At 37.0% G+C, this 19,663-nt stretch overlaps 2 protein-coding genes and 1 long non-coding RNA gene across 20 annotated transcripts in view; 2 read left to right on the top strand and 1 right to left on the bottom strand.

The window, feature by feature from the left end:
- FNIP1 (folliculin interacting protein 1) overlaps positions 1-8,149 on the top strand; it is a 112,618-nt gene extending 104,469 nt beyond the window's left edge. For 5 of the 6 annotated variants that reach the window (XM_081500232.1, XM_081500234.1, XM_081500235.1 and 2 more), the window contains 2 exons: positions 3,333-3,448; positions 5,420-8,149. In XM_081500232.1, the coding sequence (XP_081356358.1) occupies positions 3,333-3,448; positions 5,420-5,498 (195 nt within the window). In that variant the 3' untranslated portion in view covers positions 5,499-8,149. Of the gene's footprint in view, positions 1-3,332; positions 3,471-5,388 lie in introns of all 6 variants that reach the window. The other variant, XM_081500233.1, reaches the window with a different exon arrangement.
- Positions 8,150-13,767: 5,618 nt separating this feature from the next.
- The window catches only part of RAPGEF6 (Rap guanine nucleotide exchange factor 6), a 213,019-nt gene continuing 207,123 nt past the window's right edge, over positions 13,768-19,663 (top strand). For all 13 annotated transcript variants that reach the window (XM_081500219.1, XM_081500221.1, XM_081500223.1 and 10 more), the window contains exon 1: positions 13,768-14,055. Coding sequence is in view for 6 of the 13 variants with exons in the window: in XM_081500223.1 (XP_081356349.1) it covers positions 13,987-14,055 (69 nt within the window). In the remaining 7 variants the exon portion in view is untranslated. The remainder of the gene's footprint in view (positions 14,056-19,663) is intronic.
- On the bottom strand, positions 13,773-19,424 carry LOC145510078 (uncharacterized). The gene is made up of 2 exons (XR_014056661.1): positions 15,205-19,424; positions 13,773-15,134 (listed from the first exon to the last, which is right to left on the bottom strand). It is a non-coding gene; the product is annotated as an uncharacterized LOC145510078 (long non-coding RNA).

Raw genomic sequence — 19,663 nt, forward strand, 5'->3', positions numbered from 1 at the left:
GAAAGGGATATGTATGTGTACTTGTCTATATATTCTATATGATTTCTGCAGTACCTGGCTTAGTATTATGTGAAGTAATGACATGTAACAAGCCCTAAGCTCTGTGCAGAATGCCAGTGCATTATGTATCCTCATTTTCATATTAGGACTTTGGATGATCTTTTTTTTTTTTTTTTAATTAAGTATTTATTTATTTATTTGTCTGTGCCAAGTCTTAGTTGCAGTATTTGGGATTTAGTTCCCTGACCAGGGATTGAACCCAGGGCCCCTGCACTGGGAGTGTGGAGTCTTAGCCACTGAACCACCAGGGAAGTCCCTGGATGATCCTTTTTTGTAACACTGGTAACCTTTTTCTGAAGATGCCATTTCCAAGATTTCAAGATTCTTTCCTTTTTTGGTTAGGAGAACTGTAATACAGCATAGTTAAAAACCTTTGTAGATCAACATGACAAAAGCTATATATGACAGACCCAGAGCTGGCGTTATACTCAGTGATTAAAGACTAATAAAAGTTATCCTTAAGAACAGGGAGAAGACGTGGTTGTTCACCTTCACCACTTTTATTCAACATAGTATTGGAAAGTCATAACCAGAGCAATTAGGCAAGAAAAGAAGCGAAAGGTATCCAAATTGGAAAAAAAGAAATAAACTATCTCTGTTTGCAGATGTGATCTTATATGTAGGAAACTTGAGATTACACCAAAAAACCCTGATAGAGTTAAGAAATGAATTTAGCAAAGATGCACGATAAATCAGCATGCAAAGATAGTTGCATTCATGTATGCTAGGAATGAACAATCTTGAAGAAGAAATGAAGAAAACAATTACAGTAGCATTAAAAGAATAAATTACTTAGGAATATATTTCACCAAGGAGGCAAAAGACTTCTACATTGAAAACTACAAAACATCTCTGATAGAAATTAAAGACATAAATACATGAAAGTCACTTCACATTGTTTGGAAGACTTTGTATTATTAAGATGATAGCACTAAGAATGAAGCTGGGGGACTCACTCCTCCTAATTTTAAAACTTTATACAAAGGGACAGTACTCAAAACAGTGTGGTAGTATCATAAGGACAGACATATAGACCAATTGATTATAGTATCCCCCAAATAAACGCTAACATATATGGTCAATCGACTTTTGACAAGCCAAGACTATTCAAAGGGGAAAGGAGTCTTTGCAGCAAATCCTACTGAGAAAACTGGATGTGTGTGTGTCCCTGGAGAAGGGAAAGGCTACCCACTCTAGTATTCCGGCCTAGAGAAAACTGGATATCCACATACAAAAGAATGAAGTTGAACTGTTACTTTATGCCATTAACAAAAATGGACTTTAAGTTAAATCTAAACTTAAACCTAAACTTAAAAAATAAAACAAAAACACCTAAATTCAGATATTAAACCGTAAAACTCTCTAAAGAAAATATAGGGGATAATCTTCATGATACTGGATTTAGCAGTGATTCCTTGGACGTGGCATCAAAAGGACAGACAGTAAAGGAAAAATAGATAAATTAGGACTTCATCGAGCTAAAAACTTTTGTGTATCAACAACTGACAGGACAGGAGAAAATATTTACTAATCATACATCTAAAAAGAGATTGATATCCAGAATACATTGAGAACTCCTAAAACTCAGCAAAGAAACAACTCAAAAAAATAGGCAAAGGACCTGAGTAGACACTTCTCTAAAGAAGATACACAAATAGCCAATAAACACATGAGAAGATATTCAACATCCATTAGTTATTAGGAAAATGAAAATCAAAACCACATTGAGATACAATTTCACACCCATAAGGATGGTTTTGATCAAACAAACCCCCAAAATAACAAATATTGAATACAGAGAAATCAGAACCCTTATGCATTGCTGGTGGGAATGTAAAATGGTGTAGCTGCTGTGGAAACAGTTTGGCAGTTCCTCAAAAAGTTTAACATTGTATTGTCATGTGGTCCAGCAGGTCTGCTTCAATATTTATAATCAAAATAACTGAAAGCAGGGACTGAACAGTTGTTCCCTATTTTTCACAGCAGTATTACTTGCAACAGACAAAATTGGAAACAACTCATGTCCATCAGTAAATGATTTGTAATACATAGAATGGAATATTTCAGCTATGAAGAGGAAGAAAATTCTGATACATGATACAGCAGGGTTGGAACGTTATGCTAAGTGAAATAAGCAAAATACGAAAGGACAGATACTGTGTGGTCCCAGTTACATAAGGTGTCTGGAATAGGCATGTTCATAGAAACAGAATAGAGAGGTTACTAGGAGTGGGGGGAAGGAGGGCATAAAGGGTTATTGTATAGTGGGTGTAGAGTTTCTGTTTGGGATAATGAAAAAAGTTCTGGAAATGGATGATGGTGTACAACATTGTGAATATACTTAATAACATTGAATTGTGTGCCTAACAGTAGGTAATATGGTAAATTGTGTGTGTGTATGAATCCTATTATTAACATATGTTTTATAGATATTTTCTTTTTCACTTAAGGCATTTTCAGTCTACATGAGCATTATATTGATACTACCAAAAATACACCGCAAAAGAATGTGTGCCAAGTTTTTCTTTTTTCCTGAAGAAAAAGAAAATGTGTTTTTATTAGGAGCTTTAACAGCAGCCAGTTCTCATACGAGAGAAATACTCTGCAAGAATTTAGTATTTTAGCACCTACACCTCATGCTTTTTCCTCATACATATATATCAACAATTCACATGAAAAGACACTTATTTTAGTGACTTGTGCAAGTTAATTGACAAGAAACAAAATGTATATGTTTTAGTTTTTAATATTCCAGCCTAGAAATATTTCTTCTAGTGAGGCCTATAGAGCATTCTCTATGAGCTGCTGGAAATTTTTTTCTTTTGCTTTCCATAGGAGAATGCAGCCTTCTAATGTAAATACATTTGAAGTATATTAATTTATAAGAGTGTTATAGTTATCAAATTTGGAATAAAAACTTATTTTTCAAAGTTCTGGATATGGATGGTGGTGATAAGTTGCATACCCTTTTGAATGTACTTAATGCCTCTGAGTTGTGTAAAGTAGTTAAAATGGTAACTCTTACATTTAAAATGGTTAACTTTATATGTAATTTACCACATTAAAAATAGCTCTATAGAATCGCAATCTTTGATACAAGCTAGTGAGTTTACACTCCTTTAGCTAAAATTGCATGCTTTAAAAATATGCTCCAAATTTTAGATTATGTTGGAATAGCTAAGTAGAATTGTCAAAGTATAATGCTTTGGAATTGGCCATTACTTTGAGTTGTGCGTTTTCTGATCTCGTTCTTGGTTCCCTCCTAACTGCAGTGTGTAATGCATCTTGAAGATCGGTTACAGGAGCTGTACTTCAAGAGCAAAATGCTGTCTGAGTACTTGAGGGGGCAGATGCGTGTTCATGTCAAGGAGCTAGGAGTGGTTCTAGGGTACGTTCCTGATTTCTTCTCTGCCTTTGCTTTCTCATTGCACTGTCTTTATTTAGGCAAGGAACATTCATCAGAATTGCCTTTTTCTTTTTAAATTGTCTTGTTAGAAGCTGTACAGTATTATCATCTGGGTTGTACTCTACAATATAAAAGCAGAACCTTGTCTTGGACTGATGTGAAAGGCACTGTCCTTGTGTAGTTCACTAGATTGAGAAATATAGTTTAATAGAAATCAATTAAAATATAAATTTTTGCATTTGAAAAGTTGAATATTCATTTTTATTTATTAAAATACAAACCATATTTATGTTAAATATATATATCTAAATATATATTTAATATATTATAAACTCATCATTCCCAGCATTTGCCCTGTCATCCAGATAAACTGATTGAAGAAGTAATGGCACTCTTTGAATGGTGGTATATTATCTACATATTTATTGCTCCTTCTCCATTTTTTATATATTATGTCTTAATACTCTGCAGTTATTCCTGGGAAGAAGCCAGCTGTGTAAAATGCTAACTGAAGGACAAAGAGGAAATTGGCGGGAGTCATAGTATAGCCCCTTTCATTATGTTCTGTGGTCACTTTCCCTGTGTTCTGTGGCCACTTTTCGTGTGTGTGTGTGTGTGTGTGCATGCATAGGTGCATGAATTATTTTTTGAAATGCTGGTTGAATAAATTAAAACAAGCTAGAACTTTTGTCTAGTTTTAGCTTTTATGAAGGGAGAAACAGCCAGTATTGAGTTACTACTATATGTCTGAAACCAGATTAAATTCTTTCATTAATGTTATTCCTTAGTATCCAGATTGGAAATGATTTTCTGTGGGTGAAGCTTTTCATTTTTTAAAAGTTTAAACTAATTTTTAAGGTAATGTATGTACAGTGTACATGCATTTTGGCATAAAGTGAAAAGTAAGTTGTATCATCTTTTCCACAACTTCTATTTTCATCCAAACACAGTTAATGAATTGTTTCTTATAGAATTTTTAAATGTGTAGGGCTAAAAATACAAATTAGTTTATACTTTATTTGCCATTGTGCAGCTTGCCTTTTAATGAATCTTGAATGTTTGTTCATTTAAACACATACCACACATACTGGTCTATATCATTTTTAAAGGCTATATTGCATTCCATTATATGATGTTTAGATTATTTTCAGTAGTTTGCTATTACAGATCAGTGCTGGAATCAATATAATTCTTAAAAGTTTACAGGATACATTATTTGAAGTAGAATTTTTGAATTAAAGGACATGTGTATTAAATTGTTGATAGATCTTGGTATTTATTTTGAAAGCAATAGTAAATTTTATTCAGAAAGTACCAGAATAAATTCCCACAATCAGTGGGAAGCACACTCCTCCTACTACTTTTATTATCAAACTTTTTAATCTTTGCTAAGCTACTTGCTGAAAAATGAAATCTGATTTTATTCAGATTTATTCTCTAACCATGAGTGAGTCTACATAGCTTGTTTTGATATTTATTGGCCAGTTTTCTTTTCCTGTACATTATTTGTGGTAGATTGTATTTTTAAGAGGCTTCCATTACTTCTTTCCAGTGAATCTTACTATAGAAACATTTAAATCCAGAACAGTAGAGCTGCATACTATCATTCTGTTATTATATAGTATTTCTTAGACTTCATCACTTCCCCTGATGCATGGTCCATCAGCAGATCCCTGAGATGGTTTTCTACATTTAAGACTTCGTTTCTGTTGCATTTCAGAGGTTTTCTTTTTTAAAAAAATCTTTGGTTATGGTTTTTACTTATGAAAAAAATTCTTATTTTCATTATCTTGAGCTCTCTTCCCCCTTTTCATTTTGGCCATGGTGGCCAATGTCCTTGATTGGAGATGTATAGTGACCTTACAGGTAGCAGTCTTTGCCTATAGGACCTTATGTACTGGGTATAGAAAACCTGAACTGAGATTTTTTTTTTTTTTTTTTTTTTAATTTCAGGATTGAATCCAGTGATCTTCCTCTCTTGGCTGCTGTAGCAAGCACTCACTCCCCGTATGTTGCTCAGATACTACTTTAACATAAAGGCTGTTGGAAGTTAACTTCAGTGAAAAGTTAAGTAGAAACCAAGGAAGCAGTCACAACATGCATTTATGAGTCAGTCACCTTGGTATTCTGCATTGCAGTGCATATCTTGTCACCATTGGATGACTTTTTCATTTTGATTGGACTTTTGGATGATGGTAGATTTTTTTAACCAAGTGAAACTAAAAAAAGCATTTGGGGGAAAAGCATTTGAAGAAGCCACGTTGTAACTTAGAAGTTTCTATAAAATGAGTAACATTGAAGAATTTGGTTACCATCACTACAGTCTTGCCACAGCTCATAAGTAGCAACAGATATCTCACTAAATGGCCTGGAAATAGTCATTTCACTAGGTTTTCTTTGTTTCTAAGGTACAGAGACCTATAAAGTTGTGATTATTTGTTTTTTTTTTCGTTTGTTTTTCAATTCAAAATAGCTAATTTCTAAGTATTTCTCAAAAGTATTTTAAACAACTTTTAATTAAAATAAACTCAGAATAAAGTGTGTAAATTTGTGTTATGTTATCCACCCAAGTGTACATATGTATCTATTTTTTAAAAAACCAGAGGTAGAAATACAAGATTGGTAAACATGCCTTTTTAAAGATATATTTTCAACTAGTAGTAATTGTATATAGTGTTGAAATATTACTTTCTGGTGATTTTTCTGTTTCACACACTCTAAAATATAAGTAAAGCCAATCTTTTTTTAAGGTTGAGGAATGTAGATTCCCAAAATAAGAATACTACTTTATACCATTTGTTTTGTTTATAAGTATAAGCTGATTCTTATAAATGTTAATATTTACATATTTGCATCTAATTTAATAAATTAAAATTGGGATTAAAAATTGCACCAAAGCATTGGCAGAAATAATACTAGTTTCTTTGAAAGTGCTCAGGTAGCCGAGGCCCTTGGTTTTCGGTATCAAGCCCTTCTTGAACTCATAGGAGCTGAATATTTGTTTCACTGCTTCATAATATTCAATTTACACTAACAAAACTCATTAGTTCTTAAAATTTTATTTTCTCTGATAGCTCCTCCCTTCCAATAGCTAATTTTTTTTTCAAAGATTTCAACTTTTCAGTTGTAACTGTTTTTGTATATACTGGGGAGGGTTGTTTGTGAGAAAGGCTAATGTGGAACCAAACTCTTGTAAGTAATGTAAATAGAAACATGGGTAGATGAAGTTTTCAATATGCTCTACTACCTCAGTTTACTTGAAATACTACATTATATTAATAGTTTATCCTTTACTTATCTGGTCTAAGATGCTCTTAATGTAAGAAGTGAAACTGGTTTCTGCTTTCATGAACTCTTTTTATGATAATTAGCTGATTAGCTTAAAACTGAAAACCACTTGCTTATTCTGTTACTAAGTATCTTTTGTGTATAATGCATCCATTTTTGCTATTTAAATTTTCAGTAATTAAGGAAATTTCTGTGGTTTATTTAGTTTTTGACCTCGAATTTATAGCATTGGGTCACATTTTACCTTGTTCTAATCTCCAGCTAGACTGAGATGAAATGGTTATTTTAATGGAATGTAAACCTGAAGTTGGTATGCCTGCAGGCAGTTTGGCCCCTGTATCCTATCAGCTGGTTTAGTGCCTGAGTCTCCCATGGGTGACTTGGTGTCAAAGAGTGTTTGTGGATATATTTTCATTGGCATAGTTTTTTTAGTCTATTCATTAAAGAAATTCTCTGATCTGTTGTTTGAAATTTTATGAATCAGTCTCTTTATCTGAATTCAGAATATGGAAATGATCATATGTGGGCCACTTACATTTTTTCTCATTATAGTTCAGGATACATAGCAGGTAGACAATGTCTGTTTTTGTGTCTTATTTTTAAAATTAATCATCAAACTATTTACAGTCCTATCTATTTGAAATCTGTAATAAATTACTATTTTGGAAATCTGGTTTTCAACAAATGGATGGCTCATGCTACTGTAATTCTTAAAACTAAGCTTCGTTTGGAAGGAAAAGCACTATGGTTTCTTACAGAATCATTAATCCTTACAGAATTCCTGAGTTTTACAATTCGCCATCCTGTAATTTTTGCTCTGTTTGTTATAGTTATTCTTCCATTACACAGAGCCCAAGGAATGAACTGCTACTTGTTTGAAGTATGCTCATTATGATGAATGTGAAAAGAATTTTGGCCTTTTCAAAACAATCTTTCAACTTCTTATGGTACAGACAGATATGTATTACACATTTTAAAAACCTGTTTGTTGCAGCAGGAAATGAAAAAAGTATCTTTTACATTATAGATTTAAAACTAATTTTTCCTGTATATAAACTTTTGATTTTAAATATTCCTGGCTTTTATTAATGTGTCTTAATTTTGAGTTTGAAAATGTTAAGTGCAATAAACATACTAGCACAGATTTCATTTTGTTGCAATTGGCATACACTGGGGATGATCACTTTAAAAAAAACAGATTTTATACAATGCCTACTTCTGCTAGATGTCTTACGAGATTGTTTTGCTTTCTCTAAGTTATTTAGATGGTGGGAGATGTAAAATGTAAATATGTGTTCCTTGTTCTGTATACATTTCTCAAATGTACGCCTGTATTATATAATAACCTCCCAGTTCTAGGGGATATTTGTGCAATAAATACACATGTCAATTTGATGGATGATGTTGGTCTTTTTTTCACTTTTAATAAGGTATATGTAACATTGTGGACTCTGTTGCCAGCCCATCTGGATTCTTTTCCCAAGTGTGACACCTCTAGGCGGGGACCTTGTTCATAATGTCCTCTAAGTTTGTCCTTCTCTAATCCAAAATTTCTGTGTTGGTAATTTAGTTGAATCTACTTGAGGTGGTGAGACTTAAGTGAAATAATGAATATCAAGAATTTATCTCTATGCTTGGCACACTCCAAATGCTCAGTAGTGTTGGTATGTTGCTAGGTGGAGGAGGGCATGGCAACCCACTCCAGTATCCTTTCCTGAAGAATCCCCATGGACAGAGGAGCCTGGTGGGCTATGGTTCATGGGGTTGCAAAGAGTTGGACGTGACTGAAGTGACTTGTGCGCACACAGCATGGTTGCTAGGTAATCTGTCCAGCCTTTCCTGTATAGCCCCTATCTATTTTATTGTGGGCAGAATTTAACATACATTCTTTTGAGTTAAAATATAGTAACCAAAAATATAGTATATTCTTACATTTAACCTAATCTTCATGATGACAAATTGGAAATTTATTTAAATGCTTTTATGAAAACAATTGAAAATCATTTAAAACCTGGAAGAAGCCATGTAAACATGTTAAGAACATTGTATCTAATTAAAATTACTACTTACTTTAAATTCTTATCTCAGACCAGAATGCTTCCAACTAGGATGTGGTGACAAATGCATTGTAAAGCTATCTGAGATTTCTTTTGTCTTTGCCATTGTAGGAGGGGTGGGATGGCAAGTGGAACCAAACATGAGCTGAAAGTACACTGCGGGCTGGGGAATTGTAACTCGGAGTGAGAAGGATTTAGGCAGATAGAAAAGAGGGAAGTTGGAGAGTGTAGTGCTTCCTGTTGTTGCTTTATAGTTCAGACTGTGGACTGACTATGTTTGTTCTAGACTTCCCTAAAGAAAGAAAATACTGGCAATCCACAAGAGATTTTTTTCAAAGATTTTTAAAGTTTTAAAAGAAATTAACATTTTTAAGTGGATGAAATTTCCATCTATTATTTTTTCAGGAGAACTTTTGGTCTTAAAACATATGCTCGGGTCAGAGGCTCCTTTCTTGCCCACACCCCAGGACTTGGTCCTCTTATAACCTCTCCTTTAAAAGGAACTCTTCTTTTCATAAAAGTGTGAGCCTAGACTGATTGCTGTATCAGGTTGCAGACAGCTCTCTGCCCAGGTTAACACTATCTGACTAGACCTCCCATAGATACACGTGTATTTACTCTTAAGGAGGATATTAAGTTGAAGAGGTTTGCGATTCCTTCCTTTCCAAGTAACCATTGTATCAAGAAGAGTCCCAAAACATGTCTTGATATTCACCCCAGCACTCTAAGTAAGATTATTGATAAAAGCTGCTGCTGCTGCTGCTAAGTTGCTTCAGTCGTGTCTGACTCTGTGCGACCCCATAGACGGCAGCCCACCAGGCTCCCCCATCCCTGGGATTCTCCAGGCCAGAACACTGGAGTGGGTTGCCATTTCCTTCTCCAGTGCATGAAAGTGAAAAGTGAAAGTGAAGTCGCTCAGTCGTGTCTGACTCTTCGAGACCCCATGGACTGCAGCCCACCAGGCTCCTCTGTCCATGGGGTTTTCCAGGCAAGAGTACTGGAGTGGGGTGCCATTGCCTTCTCCAATTGATAAAAGCAGTGTTACCTAAATTTTCTGAAAGGGACTAACATTGTTGTAGTATCGTGTAAATATAAGGAAGATGCTGTTATATCCTCAAGAAACTTGTGATGCCATTTTTGTGTCACACATTTGGTTCAGCACTCAGAAGTCAATATCTTTCACTGTTGGAATTAAGATGGGTCTGACTAGCCAGAACCTGAGTTAAAGTAGTTTTCAAACCTGGTTTCATATGAGAAACACCTAGATAGTGCTTGGAAAGTATTTCTAGACCCCACCCTCAAAGATTCTTGTTCAATGATAGAAAGTGACCTTCTGGATTTAGGCCAGCAAGTGCACTTATTTTCCCAGTAGTAGTGACTCAGTCTCCCAGCATACCCCAAATCTCACTTCCTTATACCATTTCAGGTGCAATTAAATCCAGTGCTCTTAACTTCTTTTTGTTGGTCTGCTGTTGTTCTGCAAAGATGGTAATATGATTATGTATGCATTCAGTTTTGCATAATAGAGTAGTTGCCTAGCCAGACATATGTCTTTTTCATAGGAGAGCAATCAAGTTCCTATCTTTCTAACAGCAAAATCCTCTCTTAATTACTTAGTCCTTAGATAGTTCCATTCATTTAGCAGATATTGATTGAACACCTGTTGTGTGCTAGACACAGATCTGGGTACCAGGAATAAGTCAGTAAATAACAAAGTTTCTCATGAAGTTTACGTATTTCCTGCTGGTGGAGGAAACAGACAAAAATATTAAGCTGTCAGGTTGTGATAAGTATGACAAAAATTAAGATTGGGTAAAGAGTTAAGCTACTTTTTCTTTTTTTAAAGATTTGTTTTTGTTTCATAGCAAAGTTGTGTCTGACTCTTTTGCGACCCCATGGACTGTAACCTGCCAGGCTCCTCTGTCCGTGGGATTTTTCCAGGCAAGACTACTGGAGTGGGTGGCCATTTTCTTCTCCAGGGGATCTTCTGAATCCAGGGATTGAACTTTCCATCTCTTGCATTGGCAGGCGCATTCCTTACCACTGAGACACCAGGGGAGCAATATTTAACCATCTTTAATGATTCAACCACCTAGAATTTAAGAACCATTATTTTTTCCTTTCAGATGTATGTTAATACTGGTGAATCCTGTCCTGGAGGTTGGCTTTTCTCTGAAAATAGTTATTAGAGCTCTCACTCTGTCTCTTCACTTTTTTTTTTAGCATACCAAAGCATAATACAGGATGGTAAAGGACAACATAGACTTTGAAAATATCCTCAAATTTAGCTGTGTATAGTTACTATGGATATTAATATACTATTTTTACTGTTGCTGTCTTATCACAATAAAGTCTATATTAATAAGTATTTTTGTAGACAATTCATTTTCCTTGTCAAGTATAAGATGAATAAATACACACTATTGTAACCATCACTTAGATCAAGAAGTAAATTCAGTAACCCAGAATACCTCCCCCATCTGCATGTGCCCTATCCTGATCATAATACTCCGCCTTCTCATTTTGTGACTTCCACCCTGACTTTCATGAACATTTCCTTACTCTTCTCTCTATAATTTTACTTCTTTGTATGCATCCCTAAGTGGTATTCTTCAGATTTGTTTGTGTTTGAACTTTCTGTAGTGATACTCCATATTTTGCTTTTTTTTCCTGTCAGCATTATGTTGGAGATTCATTCTTGTGCTATGTGGGTGGTGTTCCACTGAAAGAATATACAACAGTTTACCCATTCTATAGTTGATGAACAAGTGGATTATTCCTATTTTTGGCTATTATGAACAGTGACCATTTTTGTTCATCTTTTCTGGGTGTTCTTCAGGACAAACATCAAAAAGCAGGCTTGCTGTCAAAGGGTATGTTAAATTTCAGCTTTACTAGATAACTTCTTTTTTCTAAGTGGTTTCCCAATATACACTTAACTGGCAGTTTGTATGAGTTCCTGTTGCTCCACATCTTCATGAATACTTAAATGTGTTTCTGAATAGTTCTGGTGAAAAAAACGGCAGATGAAAAAAACCCTATCCAGTTCTTCAAATTTGAATTTATGCTTTAGAGAAATCACTTCGTAGACGTAAAGTAATAGAAATAATAAGAGTGCTTGGATTGTGCAGATTGTTCATGTAAATTATCTCATGTATGTAGAAAGAAAGAAAGAAAGGTCGCTCAGTTGTGTCCGACTCTTTGTGACCCCATGGACTGTTAGCCTGCCAGGTTCCTTCCTCCATGGGATTTTCTAGGCAAGGATACTGGAGTGGGTTGCCATTCCAGGAGATCTTCCCAACCCAGGGACTGAACCTGGGTCTCCTGCATTGTAGTCAGACGCTTTACCGTCTGAGCCACCCGGGAAGTCTATGTATGTAATCCTCAGAAAATTCCAAAGCAGTAGTTTTTTTACTAGTCCCATTTTACAGATAAACTGAAGTTCAGAAATAACCAAGTTATTTAACTAGAAATGGCCTATTAAAGACACACATATAGATATTTGCCCGTAAAAGTCCAAACTCATGGTTGTCATACTTTTAATTCCTTTTCCCTCTTTTCAAAATACTGGTGTGGCTTTGGAAACATGCTTGAAAAATGGGGTAACCTTTGTGATCTTAGTACGATTTTTGAGAGAATATACACACAAAAAATGACGAAAGTGGGTTATTGCAATTATTCGTGACCAACTGAAAATTTTGAGTGGCTGAGCCATAGCTTCCGTGGTAAAGTTTTTGCCCTCTACTCAAAAAAGAAATGTGCTAATATTATGTTGTAAACTTCCAAGTTTGGGCAAGCTGAATGACCAACGGAAAACAAAGCCCCTTATTAACATCATCCATCATTACCGGATCCCTGAAATGGTGAATGTTGCAGCTTGAACTCTCTTTTCCCTTTTGTTACTCTAAAATTTTCTTAACATGTCATTAAAAAATTAATGGGAACAACGTCATAATCTTAAATCAGATTTACTTAATGAACCATAATTACTGTAAAAAAATTCTAAGCTGTATTCAGTGGAAAGGACATGATTATGTCACTCCAAGGAAAATTGTGTGACTTAGTGCGGCCCATCTGTGCGCTGAGATAGGCTTGTTCAGAAGGATGGATTCTGGAATTCTGTCAGTGACGTTCCAGTGGAAACAGCCTCTACAGATGTCTGGCTGCCCCGGAGAATAGATGTTTTTCTTATCAATGTTCATTTGCATTATTCGGCCTGTTGGGAAACAGACTAGTGTATAAAATGTAAAAAGCGCACACTCTTTAAGTCAGGCAACCCTGAGAAGGGGTTGAGCGGAGGGAGGGAGGGCATTGGTTATCTGAACGTAGTCCAGACTGACTTCGCGAACCAGCGCTCAATTCTGAGCTGGGTGCAGGCTCGGCGACTGCCCACTCCTGCTCAAGGCCACGAAGCTTCTATTTCTCTGCGCTGATGTCAGGGCGTCCGTCTTAGGGTAGGTTCTTCTCGGCGGGCCCCTTCCACAAGAGACTCGGTTTATTAGAAGATAGGGAGGGAAGACAGGATAGGAACTTCCTCGTTTGTTGAATGGTACCTTCGACTTCCGCACATTCTCCAAGGGAGCGGTGTCGGAGCTGCAGAACTGGAGCTCGGCCCCGAGCCTGGCCACGCCCTGAACTTCCGGATTTTGGCGCAAACAACTCTCCACCCAGAACGCCTACCCCACGGTTCGATCCTCTATACGGTATTTTCTCTCAGTCGGTCACAACCCGTTTCCGGCTCCGCCACCGGAAGCTGGAGCGGCTGAAACCGCAACTACGAGGCGGAGGCAGTGACAGGTTTAAGTGAAGTCTCGCGACGTTTCGTCAACTCTCACGAAGAAGGGTTGGGAGAGGCTTCGGGACACCGCCCCAGTTTTTACGTCACCGCGGAGTCACGCCTTTAGGCGTTCGTTTGCGCGCTTGCGCGTGCTGCGCAGGCGCATTCGCCTTCCCTCCGCCCCCGCGCGGGCTTCCTTCTGGCCAGTCGCGCGTGGGCTGAGGCCCTGGGCGGGCGTTGCGAAGGCTTGTTTGCCAAAGCGCAGTCCCTGCCGCAGTTCGGAGTTCCCTTCTTCAGGGGATTACGGGGAGGGTGTAGTCCCCCCCCCCGCACGTAAATGGCCTGTCGCATGGGCTGCTAAGGGCAGGCTGGGGAGCACGGGGGCCGGGGCCGCGACTATGAACTCACCTGTGGACCCTGGCGCTAGGCAGGCGCTGAAGAAGAAGCCGCCCGAGCGGACGCCCGAGGTAAGGCCAGCTGACCCGTCGAGCCTCCCGTTGTCCAACGGACAGCATCCCTCTGTCGGTCCGAAACTTGCGGCGACTGTCCCTTTGCCAGAGCCTCGCACCTGCTGCCAGGCTATCTGTTCTCTGCGTTCCCGGCCCTAAACCGGGCCCTTCTTGCGGGCGGGTGACGGCCGTCTTTCCTTCTCGAAAAGCTGCCTTCCCCTCACAGCCGGTTCTTGCCGGTGACTTCATAGTGTTTTCGATAAGAAAGCACCATTACTGAACCGTGTTTTTTCAGGGTAAAATGCGGTTCTCGGAGTGAGATTGTCCCGTAACTAGGTGGACTGTGGAAAAGGAGGTGGAAGTTGTAAGTGAAATGTAACTGCCGTGTCATTAACAATAACAACAAGAAAACCCAAAAACCTTTGTTAAAGTTACTTAAAGTTTAATAACTTCTCTGAAAGTTAACCATATAGGCACTTTAAATACTGTTCAGTTGCCTGAACGATGAAGTTTTCATCAGTTTAAAACTTTGCATCCAGTTCAGGTGATGAATTCTAGTGGAGAATTCTGCGTATTTAAAGATCAGTTCAGGAGGTGATTTTTCATACTGTGTCATTGGCAAATTTTACAGTATTTTGTGCTTGGATCCAAAACCTGCTGTATTGAGTTAGCAGTAATGGTATCAGCATAAAATGGTTTTCATTTGACCTGCGGGCTAGTTTTCAGGCAAATAACTAAAACCTGTTAACCTTGCCTGTTGGTGTAGAGTGCTTAGGGGGCGGGGTGAGGTTTTCCTTGATTTGGAGAAGTTTCCATAATAAGTGCTATGTTTCTTAAACCAAAAAGCAAAAATAATGTTTTGTATGTATTGTTGGATTGTCTTGTGTGTAATTGAAATAAATGAAAGAAGGTACTTTGGGTTAGTGCTTCCGAATTCGCTTTTGTGTTTTTCAGATTTATAATGTTTTGCATAGTAGATCTCAGTAATTTGGACTGACCTTTTGTGACATGACAGTCAAGCTGTAATTTTAGCTGATGGATCAGACTTTGTTGTTGGCGATCCTGATCTTTGCATAGAAACAAAGCAAATTCTACCACTTTCCACAGCCCTCTTTTCAAGACTTGAATTTGTAATTTTAGGTGTGTTAATTTCCCTGATAATTCCACTTTCCACAGCCCTCTGTTCAAGACTTGAATTTGTAATTTTAGGTGTTTTAATTTCCCTGATAATTCTTGAGGTCATTATGAGTTAATTGAAAGCTTTCATTTTGAACAGGTGAACCTACCATAGTTTCTATATCATTAGAAAGTATCATGCAGCTTCAGCTGCATGCAACAAATCCTGGTAAATTTTCTTTTCCTTTTTATTCTGTTAAAAATATTTTCTGATTTTTCTTCTTACGGCTTCTTAGATACACCCATCATTTAGAAGTGGACATTTAATTTCCAAATGCATGAAGTTTCTAAAATATCTTTGGTAGTAATACTTTCTTTTGTCTTCTCAGTCACCCTCTGTGTTTTTTCAGTCTTCTAACTTTTTTGAGGCTTTCAATGGCTCAGTCAGATCTCTTTTGGTAACTGTCACATTGCACTTGAAAATAAGTGGGTTATTTTTCACATACATTTTGATATTGATTTCTAGCATAGTTCCGCAGTGGTAAGAGAGCATGTTAATGGGAAAATCCTAATTCTCTTTGTAAACAAAATTACCTGGTTTGCTTATTTTTGAGCCTTAGGAAATTTTCTGAACTGTTCACAAAGTTATGTTGGCTAGTGTTTGCTGTGTTAAGTACTTCATCTTGTTTTACTGGAACAGCAGCATTGTTTAAGGGAATGAATGCTGAAACAGCTGCCCACAGTACACAGACTGGAGCTCTGACATCTAGCAGCCTATAAAATGTTAACTGCTTGATTCATTGGCAGTGCTTTTTAAACTATTTTTATTTATTTATGGCTACACCACGCGACTTGTGGGATCTTAGTTCCCCAACCAGGGATTGAACCCTGGCCCTTAGTAGGGAAAGTGTAGAGTCCTAAGGGAAGTTTTATCGTTGGCAGTGCTTTTGATTAAATGTAGAATTTGTTTGGGGGTCACAGAAGTATCAATAAGGAAGTGATAAATTGAATTCTAGTGATGATTTATTTGTGATGAATAATTTGATGAAATTCTCACGGGGTCATTTCTGCTTTCAGAAGTTCCTTATTCTTTTTAGTGGACTGTTAAGCGTCTATTATAAATATATTCAGCAGTTATTGAAAGCTTACCAGTTCAAGGCATTATTTTGTGCGGTAGGGTGTATCGGTGAACTAAACAGGCTTACCCTGCTGAAGTTTTCAGCATTCTAACTGAAGAGGGAGGGAGATGGACAGATAAATACAGGAAACAAGTATGTTACATAATATGTTAGCTGATAATTGCTAATTTTAAAAAGATCAGGATAAAGGAATTGGAAGAAATGGACAAGGACTGGGTGCAGTTTAAGGTAGTTGGTGTCTTGATTGAGATGAATTTTTATTAAAGCTTTGATTCATGTGATAGAATTAGCCATAGGGATATATTGGGAAATAGCTTTCCAAGTAGAATAGTCATTGCAAAGGTCCTTAGATGAGAGTGTGTTTGGTGCATTCAAGGAATAGCAAGGAGCTCTGAGCGACTTGAGTAGAGTGGTAAGAGAGGAAGTCAGAGAGGCAATGGTGATGTAAGATGGAGCTTATCATGCAGGACTCTAAATTGTATATTTTTGACTTTTATTTTAAATGAAAAAGAGTTTTGTTTTCCACCAAAATGTTTTGAAGCAGAGGAACAATGTAATCGTACTTTTTAACATGTCCCCTGGCTGCTTGGTGGGTTGAGAATAGACTGCGGGAGCAAGGATAGAAAGAAACAGGAACATCAGTTAGAGGTTATCACATTGAAGCAGGAAGAGATGATCATAGTTCAGACTAAAGGATAGTGATGCTGGTGGTGAGCAGTAGTCAATTATGGAAATATTTTGAAGGTTTAGCAAACATGATTTGCTAATGGATTAGATTTGTGCTTTGAGGGAAAGGAAAGCCATCAAGCATGATTTCAAAGTTTTTGGCCAGAGTAACTGGAGTGTTGGAGTTAACCATCAAAGAGAGTTTGAGCTGCCGTCAAAGAGACCGGGAAAGCTGCAGGAGGAGTAGTTTGGGGAACAGGAATGGATCAGAAATTCAGTTTTGAACATGTCACATTTGAACTGTCTGTTAGAAATGTTGAGTAAGGGGTCGCGTATACAATTTATAATTATTTCTAAAGAGAAGGCTGGGCTGCAAATAGAAGCTTTATAGTTATTAGCTTAAAGATAATGTTTAAAGTCATGAGACTAGATGAAATTACCAAAGTGGTGAGCGTACATGGGAACAGAAGAGGACCAAAGACAGTGCCCTGGGAGACTTGATGATTACAAGGTCAGTGAGAAGAGCAGAAACCAGCAAAGGAGAATGCGTGGCAGTCAACAGTGCAGTGGAAGAAAAACCAGGATTGAGTGGTGATGTCCTAGAAGCTAAGTCAAGAAAGTGTATAATAGAAGGGGTAAAATGCATTCATTCAGCTTATTTTTCCTTGAATACCTACTTTGTACAAAGCATTATGAAAAATATACAAATAGATTAAGAATCAGTGTCTTATAATCTTGTAATCAGATGTTTGCATCATATAATTAATGAATAAAGAATTTTTCTGTTTGTTTCTGGGACAAAACTAATGGTTCTTTTATTTTGAACCATCTGTTGTCCTTACATGAAACTATCAACTCAAGCATAATCCTAGTGAGCCAGACACTGAGAATGCAAAGTTTTGTGAAGAATGCCATTTAGAACTGTGTTCTAAAGCAGTTTTTACTTTTCTGGCCAGTTCTCATACTCTGTAGATTCAACTTCCATAGCACATCGGCTTTCCTGAGCTAGTCCTCTGATTTCCTTTTTCACTTTACAAAGTTTTTTTTTTTAATGGGAAATTTTAGGCTTAAATACTCCGTGGGAAGCTAAGTGCTCTGAAGCAACGAAAGCTGTTAAGGTACTCATTTTGAGTCCTTATACCAAAATGAAAGACACCACAGTCAAGATTGAGACCCTGAATTTGCGTTTTTCTCAACTCAGTTCATATTCAATGCCATTCTTTCTTTGTAATCTTTCTTTTCTACCTCAGAGTGAGCACAGTATTTCTCTTATATTTCCATCTCTAACTGCCTAATACCATGCTTTGCACATATTAAACAATCAATATGTTAAACAGAACAAAATTTAGAATTAATTTTGTAAAGACCTCATGTTAAAAGATAATACTTTCTATTCATTAGAACTGCTGATTTTATACACCAGGGTGGTCTCACTCAGCAATGTGACTTCTGTTAATTTTTAATAGGTTGACACATAAGTCTGTCACATCTGACCCCCTTTCATTTACTTCAGATTCATTATATAACTACTGAATTGTCCTCCAGGTTCTTAAATCACTTGTCTGAAATTGAAACAATCATCATTCTTACTCTTTAATATTCTTCTGGTGACTGCCTCAGTTTCTCAGTTCAGAATTAGTGTCTTTACTCAATTTCCCCTGCTGTCTTCTTCTCTATATCTAACTGGTCACTAAACCTTGTTGATTATACATCTTGAGTCTCTCTCTACTTCCTATCCAGCTCAACTACCCTAGTTCACACTTTTATCATTTCACCCCTGAATTTTTGAGTCATTTTATTTATTGTCACATTTGGTTAGAGTGATCTTTCTAATACTGAGATCTGATCATCTTCTATTCTTGCTCAGAATTATTTCCCATTGCCTAGATAGGTTAGTATAAATTGTCATCCAAATTATTTTTGAGAATTAGAAGAGGTGGATTAATATTTACACCCGGAAAACAGATTAAAGAAGTCATTTGTCTCCAGCAAACTGAGATGTTTGGTTACCGCATGCAGTTGATAACATTAATTTATCCATTCAGTAAGCAGATATGTTAGAATACTAAAAGCCAAGGTTGTAGGGAGAAATTGGACATGGTCCCTATTCTTCATTGATTTAGGAGACAGACAAGACATTAGTAAAACATTAAGATTACTGATGACGAAGATGTGAATAGGGCAGTTTACAGCTGCAAGTGAGAAACGAAAAGGCTTCGTGGAGGACCTTTAAATTAAACCCATAATATCGTGAATAGCTTTCTAGATGATATCCAGAAGGGAGGTCATTCCAGGCAGAGAGCAGCAGGAGCAAAGGCACTAATGGTGACAAGCCAGGTACATTTGTAGAACAAGTAGCCAGTCTGTAAGCATGCATTCCCAGTGGGGATGATGTCATTCCCAGTGGGACAAAAATTGGGTCTTTTAGGGGAATGGAGAAGAAAAAAAAAAAACAAAACAAAAAACTTTGTGTAGTAACATCTACACAAAACTCATCGTTACCAGACAATGTCTTATTCCTTAATGTTTAATTGGAGACGCGGTGGCAATTAAGAAAAATACTCTTTGGAGAGGTGTGATAATGAAGAAGGGTCACAAAACACTGGACTAGTGTATGGTGTTTTATGTGTACAAGGAGATGATGCGTGGTGTTGGATGTTAAATGTTGAAGCTGGATATAATAGCAGGGTTGGATCATTTCAGGG

The sequence above is a fragment of the Giraffa tippelskirchi genome, chromosome 6 (assembly GCF_054371585.1).
Source record: "Giraffa tippelskirchi isolate mGirTip1 chromosome 6, T2T-mGirTip1v1.2.pri, whole genome shotgun sequence".
Classification (NCBI taxonomy): domain Eukaryota; kingdom Metazoa; phylum Chordata; class Mammalia; order Artiodactyla; family Giraffidae; genus Giraffa; species Giraffa tippelskirchi.